Source organism: Dama dama, chromosome 17, assembly GCF_033118175.1.
Source record: "Dama dama isolate Ldn47 chromosome 17, ASM3311817v1, whole genome shotgun sequence".
NCBI lineage: Eukaryota > Metazoa > Chordata > Mammalia > Artiodactyla > Cervidae > Dama > Dama dama.
The window spans coordinates 42,921,886-42,931,716 of NC_083697.1; the positions used below are offsets into that span (position 1 = coordinate 42,921,886).

The following is a 9,831-nucleotide window of genomic DNA, read 5'->3' on the forward strand; positions in this document are numbered from 1 at the left end:
ACATGGGTAAAATGTGTCTAAACTGGCTTATAGAAAGGGATATGCATATCATATCCATGTTAATAAATAACATGAATTTAAATTTGATTAAAATTAGGAATAGTGTGTAAACAGGTTTCTCTGGGCATTCATGTCCAGAAGCTACTTCAGCAGGAAACATGGAAATGATGAGGGGGAACTACTGGCTTGTGAAAAGAAAAACATTTAGCTTTCTTCTATGTGATTCAGAAGGCCAAGTCGGGATTTGATAGAAGCCTATAGAAAGCTTTTTATAAATAAAAGAATATAAAAAAATAGAATTTTTGTTAATAAAACTTTCTATAAATAAAAATAAAACTCTGTGTTTACTAGTGTGTGGGATACAAACAGAATGACTGGATTCCTGTGCTTACCTAATCTGGCTGAGATGAAATTTAGTTCTCATTGCTGGTGCACCTGGCTACCAAGTATTCAGAAAACCTTGGCAGATCCTTAAAACTTCCAGAGACAGGTGGTGTAATATGCATCTGAATCACTAAGGACACAGCATGGCTTGCAGAGAGGCATGGCTTCAGACAGCAGCAAATCCAAGAGTAGTGGTTTAGAACACAATAGTGTTAATAGATCACTGAGGTTAAGAAATCTAGACTTCAAGTAGCCCTATGGCCATTGGAAACCCAAGAGTAAAATGCAAAATGTTTCCACTGTATTTTTGGTTTTATAGAAGTTACATTTTTAATTAAAACATTTGTTATCATATAATAGGCTTATTTTTCCAATATATATTTTCAAAGTCTCAATTTTAATGCTTACCTTTTTAATAGGTAAATATTGCCCAACATACCTCACATAAACAAAAACATTTTGGAGTCCTCAAAAATGTTTTAGGAGTGTACCTTGCCATGCCAAGCTGCTTTGGTCGTGTCTGACTCTTTGCTACCCCATGGACTGTAGCCCGCCAGGCGTGTCTATCCATGGGGATTCTCCAGGCAATAATACTGGAATGGGTTGCCATGCCTCCTCCAGGGAGTCATCCCCTTACTGGGCTTTAGTTTCCTTCTTGACAATTATCTCTACATGATATCACTCTATATATGTACATGCTTATCCGTCTCTCTTCCACACAACAACGGTAAACTCTCCGAAAGCAGAAACTTGCGGTGATTACTGTAACCCCCAGATCACTAAATAGAACCTGGGACATAGATGACTTAACAAATGAACTGGATAACTATAAAGTTAAATATAGTGAAAAAGTATTTAGCTTCTGAAAAGATGAATAAGCAAATTTTTTTTTTAAACTAGCATAGTGACTTTATTTAATGTAACCATAAATATCTAAAGCAAATAGCGCCCAGCACATAGACAGGGGGTCTCAACAATATTAAGTCGTTTTTGTTACCTGGATCTCCCCAGAAGGAATTCGGGGGACATTTTCCCAGTTTATTTCCGCTACATCCCCAGTGACTAGATTAATAAGCGGCACACAGTGAAACTCTCAATAAATGTCTGCGGGATGAACGCGCACCTCCCTTCTACCAGAGGGTAAACCTTGGCCCAGAGAAAGCGCCAGGTCCAAAGCAATTTCAGGAGTTGAGAGCGAAGGCGGGACTGGTACAGGAATACCTGACTCCGCATGAGGACTCGCTCCACTGTACTTACTGATTCTCCTCTCCACACAACTGTGTTAAATCCTAGCCTTCAATTCTCAAGGTTTAAAAAAAAGAAAAAAAGTAAAAGCCTGGTTGCCTGTGAGTCTGGAAATAAAGCACCAAACGAACGGTTTCCCGGGCATCCAACAGACCCCAACTCGCCCCGGACGCTGTCACATGACCAGTCACGTCACGTGACCCGCGGGCACCAGCTCCAGGCACCATTTTAAAAATGGCGGCTCCACTGGGAGGCATGTTCTCTGGACAGCCACCTGGACCTCCGCAACCTCCGCCGGGGCTCCTGGGCCAAGCTTCGCTTCTTCAGGCCACGCCAGGCGTTCCGAGAACTTCTAACAGTACCTTGGTGGACGAGTTGGAGTCATCTTTCGAGGTAAGGTGAGACGTGGGCGTTTCTGTTCCCAGCCTCCCCCCACCCCAGGCATGCTGCGCGTGCGCAGGTTATCTCTTTCAGCGATATCTCCACCCGCTTACAAATAGGGAACCGGGTTCAGAGAGCGTAAGTCACTTGCTTTAGTCGCCACATCGAGTCGTGGCCGAAATTCTCCTCTAGTAGGCTGCCTGGAGAATCCCATGGACAGAGGAACCTGGCAGGCTACTAGTCCATAGGGTCGCACAGAGTCGGACAATACTGAGGCGACTTAGCACGCAAGCACAGGCGGGCGAATATGCGTCACCTTGACGTTTCTGGAGGCACGCGGACTGGAAGTTTGTCCATACCCAGTCGGGGGACCCTTCTTGGTTCTCAATAGGTTGTTCCTGTCTCACTCCATCCTTGGTCCCGTCCTTGAGTATCCTTTCCTGCGTTCCTGCGTGTTACGTGCTCTTCCTCTCTAGACTGCAGTGTCCATCATTATGTCCTGCATCCTTTCCATTGGGCTCAACCCTTAAAGGGTCCTGACGTAGTGGGTCTCTTGGAGCTGAAATGGAGTTATTTAAAAGTTACTGTAGGGGAAGTTGGTACTAAGACTGAGGGAGGAGGAGGAAAGCTGGGGGGTAAAGAGAGAGGCAGAGGTGACCTAGACTTTGAGTTTTGCTGAAACTCATTTTCACTTTGGTTGCATATGACAAGTTTTAAGTCAGAATAGTAATAGATGGTGTGTCATCCAAATATTGCCCCAAATGGTAATTATATAAATATGTAATATTTCCTCCCTTCCACATCCATATACAACTACCACTTGGATATAATTGGGGTCATCAGTGCCTCAGCAGTCTGGGAGATTTTTCTTTTTCTTTTTTTAAATTGAAGTGTAATCGACATATACTAGTTTCAGGTGTACAACACAATTTGATATTTGTATGTATTGCAGTGATCACCACAATAAGTCTAGTTAATATCTGTCACCATACATAGTTACAAAAAAATTTTTTTTAATTACTCTGTACATTCCATACCCATGACTTGTTTATCTATTTTTAAAGATTTATTTGTTTGTTTATGACTTCACAGGGTCTCCTCAGGTCTTCATTGCTTCGCACGGGCCTTTTCCAGTTGTGGGGAGCAGGGGCTGCTCTCTAGTTGGGGTGTGCAAGCTTCTCATTGCAGTGGTTTGTCTTACTGTGGAGCACCGGTTCTAGGCCTGCAGGCTTGAGTAGTTGGGGTGCGTGGGCTCAGTAGCTGTGGCGCACAGGCTTAGTTGTTCCATGGCATGTGGGACCTTCCCAGACCAGAGCTCAGACCCATGTCCCCCAGAGTGGCAGGTGAATTCTTTACCACTGGGCCAGGAGGGAAATTCCCATGACTTATATTTATAACTGGAAGTTCCTGCCTTTTAGCTTTCACACATTTCACTCATCTCATCACCTGTCTCTGGCAAGCACCAGTCTGTTCTGTGTATCTGTGAACTTGGTTTCATTGGTGGTGGTGGTGTTTTTAAGGTCCATATATAAGTGAGATCATATAGTATTTGTTTTTCTCTGGCTGACTTACACCCTCAAGGTCCATCCATGTCACAAATGGCAAGCTTTTGTTCTTTTTTATGACTGAATAATATTTTGTTGTGTATGTGTGTATGCCATAACTTCTTTACTCATTCATCCATTGATGGACACTCAGGTTGTTTCCATATATCTCAGCTGTTGTGAATAAATACTGCAATGAACATGAGGTACAGGTACCTTTTTGAGTTAGTGTTTTTATTTTCATCAGCTAAATATTCGTATGTGTATTGTGTCTTATTTATCTGTTTATTTATTTGTATTTTTTTAAAGGGAAAGAGGAAACTAAAATTCCTGAGATGAGTTTTCCTCCCATCCTCTCTGGTGGCTCTGCTGGTGCAGGAGCAGCCCCAGCTTTCTTTGCCAGCTTGTGACTGGCTGGCTTCCTGGATGAGATGTTTTCCAGTAGCCACAGGTTTCACAAAGCATGTGCACACCCCCTACATCCCAAATCCAGCAAGGGTCACCTTTCAAAGTAATACACAGAATGGGCAGTCTGTTTTTCCAGTTTCTTGATTGTTAAAGGATTTTCCCTGGAGAAATCTTTGATTTTTCTGAAGGTTAACTGCAGGCAGGAGAAAGGGTCTCACATCTGATTGATGGCCTAAATTTGAACCTAGACTTGCCTGCCTCACACCTAGTGTAGTTTGCTTACTAGCAAACGAGGTCAGTGCTTTCCTGAGGTTTGAGATTTTCCTTCCTCACCCACCCCCCCCCCCCCCCCCCCCCGCCCAGGTCCCATCTGGTTCTCTTTTTGTTCTTTCTGTTCTGCGATCGCCCTTCTTCGTCCATTTCCTGAGAGTTACCCTTGCACAGAACTCCTGTGCCTCTAGATCCATGTGCCTTTATAGAGAATCCTTCACTGGGACTTGTTTGTTCATATGACACCACTTTCTCTTAGGTTGTCCAGTCTGTCAGTAACATGTATTCGTTGAGCATCCACATTGTGCCAAACAGTAAGACAGGCAAAATTCCCAGCTGCTAGTAAGGCACAGCTAATAATGAACTGAGAGAATGGCATAAGATCTGTTAACCAAGTTAAAAACAATAATGCAGGGCTTGAGGTTGGAGCATGAGCCTGAGGGACACCATTTTGAAAGAGTAGACAGGGATATCCTCTGAATAGGTGACAATTGACCTGATTCCTGAATGTGTGATTATACGCGTCATGTAAGCATCAAAGGAAGGGGCTACAGATGGGACTGGAATAGGGATCCAGGCCCTTGTGTGGAATGAGATAGCTGGAAAAGGAGCAGCAGTGGGAGAGAGACCAGATGGGGTGCCTGCAAATACTGGCTTCCTATGTGGGCCTAATGGGCTCAGTTTACCAAGTTTCTTCATTGACACAATGTCTTGTCATTTGGTATGCAAACCCAGAAGCTGTTAACTAATTGAATGACATCAGGAGAAGTTATTTCTTACTGTAAGGTTCTTGATGTGTGAATGACATTTTTTTCTTCTGTGATATTTTGATCACACAGGCTTGCTTTGCTTCTCTGGTGAGTCAAGATTATGTCAATGGTACAGATCAGGAAGAAATTCGAACTGGTAAGAATTCTGTCATTGCTGATTTTACATTTGGTATGTTTCAGTCCTGCTGTATCCTGAGAGAACTTTTCTAGGAGTAAGATTTGTGTAGTCAATCTATATACCTCTTGTTTTTGTTCAGTTTATTGACATCTCATGTCACTCATAATGAACCACTTAAAATGAGTGAGCTTTTCATGTTGGTACCAAGACAGAGAAGGCCAATAGTGTGTACTGCTTTTTAAAGAACTAAGTTTTGTGCTTCTTCCTTCTCGTCCAAGTTCTGTCCCCAGACAGGTACTTGTGATTTCTTTGTACTGTGTTTTAAATGTTTAATTTCAACTGGAAATCATGATGTTAACACATTACTGACCAGGGGATTTTCACAGAAATGAATGCCTGTGGCTGGTGTTTTGTTATGTAAGTGAATATTGAAACATCTCTGGTCAATAATGTTGAGTAACGAAAGACATGTATATGTCCCAGGTCAATGGGTTGTTAATTGCTGGATCTCTGCATTGTCTTTCTTTGGAAGAACTTTGCACTGTCAGTAGGCCTCTTATTCACTTTATAAATGCATGGATTATCTGCTATTTAATGTTGGTTAATACATAGGAGGTTGGGGGTCAATATTATTGCTGTGGGCAGGATTAAAACCCCTGATCCCATCTGATATTCTGACTCTTCGTTTATGAGAGAGATATGTGTGTCTAGTGTTTTCCTTAATTTAATATTTTGGTCTTTTTTTTTTTTAAGGTGTTGACCAGTGTATCCAGAAATTCCTGGATATTGCAAGACAGACAGAATGTTTTTTCCTACAAAAAAGATTGCAGTTATCTGTCCAGAAACCAGAGCAAGTTATCAAAGAGGTACAGCTCAGCTTTCTTCCCAAGTTTAAGGAAGAACAAATGCTGTCAAAATTCCATTTACACTTTAACTGAGGTACTCCATTTGCCCACTAGTTATAGTGGGGCTTCATAGCTTGAGTGTAAAGTGTTGGTTGTCAGTATTCGTGACAACTTGCACCTTAGGAGTAGGGGTGGAAAGCAGGGCTTCAAACAGAGCAGCCTTTACTTGTTTCATACATTAGTTTCTGTGGAAGATTTTTCTTTTTTTTTAAAGTTCTACTGCTTGAAAATATTGAAAAGCTATTAATGTAGATGATAAACTCATTTTGGATAGAAACTAGTCTGTGTGTCCTTGGTGTCTTACAGGAAGGATTCTAGGCAGTTTTTTCAAGGAATCAAAAAGTTAGTGTTCTGTTCCAGGTTCCTTGAAACTCAAGATTTCATTTATCTCAGTTATTTGAAACCAGAGTCTTGGAAATAAATTGAGGTTGTCATTAATGGCATTTTGTGGGTTGGGCCAGGGTCTGCTCCCTGCAATGTGGAAGAAAGAAGAATCTTCCTGCCCAAAACACAGCAATTCCTTCAATGGGAAAAACCAAATTGGAATAATTATTTTTTTTAAAGTAACTTCTCCCATAAGCTGAGCAATCAGTTAAAATGTTTTTATTCTTTGATACCAGCTATTAAGAAGGTAAATGGTAAGAAGATGATATTCTTACAATTCACCATATCAAATCATTTCCTGATTTGAATACCTGAGTGATAGTCTAGGTATGTTCAAGGCCAGGTCTTAATACAGAATTTTAACACTGTCATTCATTAAAAAAAACTCTTAAAAATGAGGGTTTACTACTTCATAATCTGAAATGATAGAATGGTAGTTGTGGATTCTTTTAAAACAGTTAATATGTGTTTCAGATTTTCAAGTGTTTCGATTCTTCTCACAGTAGGCTTTGGATATAGAAATGCTGGGTGCCCAGAGGCCAGGATAAAAAAGAGACTGATTTCTCTTTGGCTGCCCTTTGGTACTTTGGAATTTTGTGACTTGTATTACTTATTAAAAGAACATGAATTAAAAATAACTCAGTGTTAAGCAGGCATCTTTCATGGAAAGAGTTGCTTTGGGTTATTCAAATTATGCAGCTAAGCAGAGTAATCAGCCTAGTATGGCTTAATTGATTCTGTTTTGAATTTACTTCTTAGTACTCTTAACTAATCAGGAATTATGTTCATTTTTCATGAGTTTGCTCTGACTTCATTGCTTTGATTGCTTTCATTTGTAGGATGTCTCAGAACTGAGGAATGAATTACAGCGAAAGGATGCTCTGGTCCAGAAGCACTTGACAAAATTAAGACATTGGCAGCAGGTGCTGGAGGACATCAACATGCAGCACAAAAAGCCAGCCGACATCCCTCAGGGCTCCCTGGCCTACCTTGAGCAGGCGTCTGCAAATATCCCTGCACCGATGAAGCAAACCTGAGGAACAGCCACCCGAACACGGGCTGGTGCCTGAGTCAGCCCAAACACTGTTTCGCTAACATCACTTCTTGTAGACTTGACATTTTGGGAGAACTCTTTGCCAGAGAATGAGATGATTTTAGCTTTGTGCTCTCACCTAAAATTTTCCCCCTATTTTTGTAAGTGCTATTTCTTGAGTACTTTATAAAATGCTTACTGCTGTGGTAAACCAAGTATATTGTCTTTAGCAAAGTTTAAGACTGTTAGTGTGATGCTATGTACGGATTCCTTTTATGTTGTTTTTTTTAATGCCTTTATATTGTTTTTATTTTTGTATGACTCAATCTCTCTGTATTTTCAGTTTTAGATTAGTTTGTATGATATGAGGGGGAAAGCTTGTTTGATGGAGCTGCATATCAGAGAATGAGGATTTTGGTTGTAGGCTTTCATGATAATTTACTGTTCATTGGCAGTGTATAAAAATATGCAACTTTTCTGTTTTTCAAGACTTTGAACTACCTCAAGAAGAGGAGTCTAGTGCACAGTGTAAAACTTCCAGAGCCTCACAGTGAGAATATTTTATAAATAGATCGGAAGAGGAAGAGGATTATAATATCCTAGGTTAGTGTAGTGACTGTTACTGTACTTCAGTAACCTAGTGCTTTAGAAATCCAGTAGTATCCTTAAATTAATGTTGACTTTTATTTGGGGTAAGTTTATCTTTTGTGTAGTGTTCATTTACTTTTGGGGTGCAGTGGTGGGAGCAGTGATAATGCTAGTGATGTTCACTTCTGCAATAATGAATCAGCTTAACACAGTGGACCCTGCTCTCAACAGAGGCATTGGTGAATATGAACTTGCTGTGATCATCTCTTGAGTTTTAAGTTTTGTGTGTGTGTACTGCTCTTTTGGAGCAGATTTTTCTCTTAACAAAGGTTCTTGCTAATGGTGTTGAGTCCAGGGGACTGGGACCTTGAAGTGGGAGGCGGGCTGCAGGGTGCATGGGAGAACTCAGTGTGGGGAAGATATCTAACCCTCTGTTGGCCACAAAGGCCATCTCAGTTTCTCTGTTGAACTGTTGTTGAGAAATACAAGCCGGCATTGTGCCCTGTCTCCTTAGATAAGGCTTTCCTTTCTCTGTTGTTTACAGTCCCTCATTAGATTACACCCCATCACCCTCAACCAGTGCAGCACTGTCTTCTGAACAGGCAGTACTTCTGTGACTCAGTGTCTTGGCTGACTTTGTTTTCTCTGGTCTTGAAGGCCCCGCCCCACCCACCTTGACATCCACTCAAGTTTCCGTCTGGCCTGGATGTCACCTGGTCTCCACAGCCTCTGAAGGCCCTCCATCACATCCCCAGGACACAGGACCTCTTGTTTCTTCTGCCAGCTTGGCAGAAGAAGTTCCTTGGTTCTCCCTCTGGGTTAGTGATCTGTCTCTTTGTTCTCATGAAGAGTAGGCATTATTCCCCTCTGAATACAGAGGGGAATATTTTTTATACATAGTACTTGTTTTTGTGTGCTTACGTGTATGGTACATAGCCTGAGGCCAATGAATTCCTTCAGTCAGAGTGTATAGATAAAGCTTTTAAAAGTTGTTTTTAATCACATTATCTGATTTCAAGGTTGTTAACCTGGTCATCTTATGCCAATCAGAAACTCTGATTATAGAGACTGTTCTATTTGGTGCTTACTAAAAATATTTTGAATTAGTGGTGTACCAGTTATTACCATTTCTTTACTAAATTCAAAAGTTTTCTGTCAAATAACATTTCACTAAATATCTTTTTCATTTTTCGTGATGTATTTTGCTGGTCAACAAACACAGAAAACCCTCTAGGATGCCGCCTCCTTCGAGGAGAAAATAATGAGGTATCCGCTGGGATTTCTCTAATTCTCTCAAGGGATGACAGACCCACCCACACTTTGAGGGCATCTTTATTCCCTTCCTGTTCCATCTGCTGAAGCGTTTACACTGTGTAAGACAAGCCTTTCCTCCAGTGACGTGAGGCCAGGCCAGTCGCCTTCTGCTGGGTTTAACCCGCTGGGGGCTCTCGTCTGCAGGTCACTCCCTGCAGCTCAGTGTCCTTGGCCTCCTGTCTTCAGCATTCCCGTTGTGATGCCTGAGCGCCACCCCGTTGCCCGGACCCTCATTCAGTCTCCAGCTCCTCCACATGCTCTCACCTGCTTCACTTTGACACTTCATCATCTTTTTTTGAATTCATTGTCTTTAACACATCTTAACTTTCCTCTTTGGTCTTCTGCCCAGCCTATAAATGTTGACATTCCTCAGGGTTTGGTCATGGGCCTCTGGAGGCCACGAAAGAGCCCTGCTCAGTTTTCTCAAAGGCCCTACCCTTCCTGGATACGACAGGCGCAGTGGGGCTAGTGGGGCCGCGTTATTTCT

General features: G+C 41.7%; 1 protein-coding gene across 1 annotated transcript; it reads left to right on the plus strand.

Moving 5' to 3' along the window:
* The first annotated feature begins 1,837 nt into the window (after nt 1–1,837).
* Nucleotides 1,838–9,136, plus strand: MED28 (mediator complex subunit 28). Its single transcript, XM_061164437.1, has 4 exons — nt 1,838–2,022; nt 5,072–5,138; nt 5,874–5,986; nt 7,249–9,136. Exons 1-4 carry the CDS (start codon nt 1,864–1,866, stop codon nt 7,444–7,446), a joined length of 537 nt encoding a protein of 178 aa, XP_061020420.1. The 5' UTR covers nt 1,838–1,863; the 3' UTR covers nt 7,447–9,136.
* Nucleotides 9,137–9,831: the final 695 nt, after the last annotated feature.

Coding starts and splice junctions, on each gene's coding strand:
- MED28 (XM_061164437.1), top strand. CDS start 1,864: ATGGCGGCTCCACTGGGAGGCATGTTCTCTGGACAGCCACCTGGACCT. Junction 2,023..5,071: donor AGTTGGAGTCATCTTTCGAG/GTAAGGTGAGAC, acceptor TTGATCACACAG/GCTTGCTTTGCTTCTCTGGT. Junction 5,139..5,873: donor TCAGGAAGAAATTCGAACTG/GTAAGAATTCTG, acceptor TTTTTTTTTAAG/GTGTTGACCAGTGTATCCAG.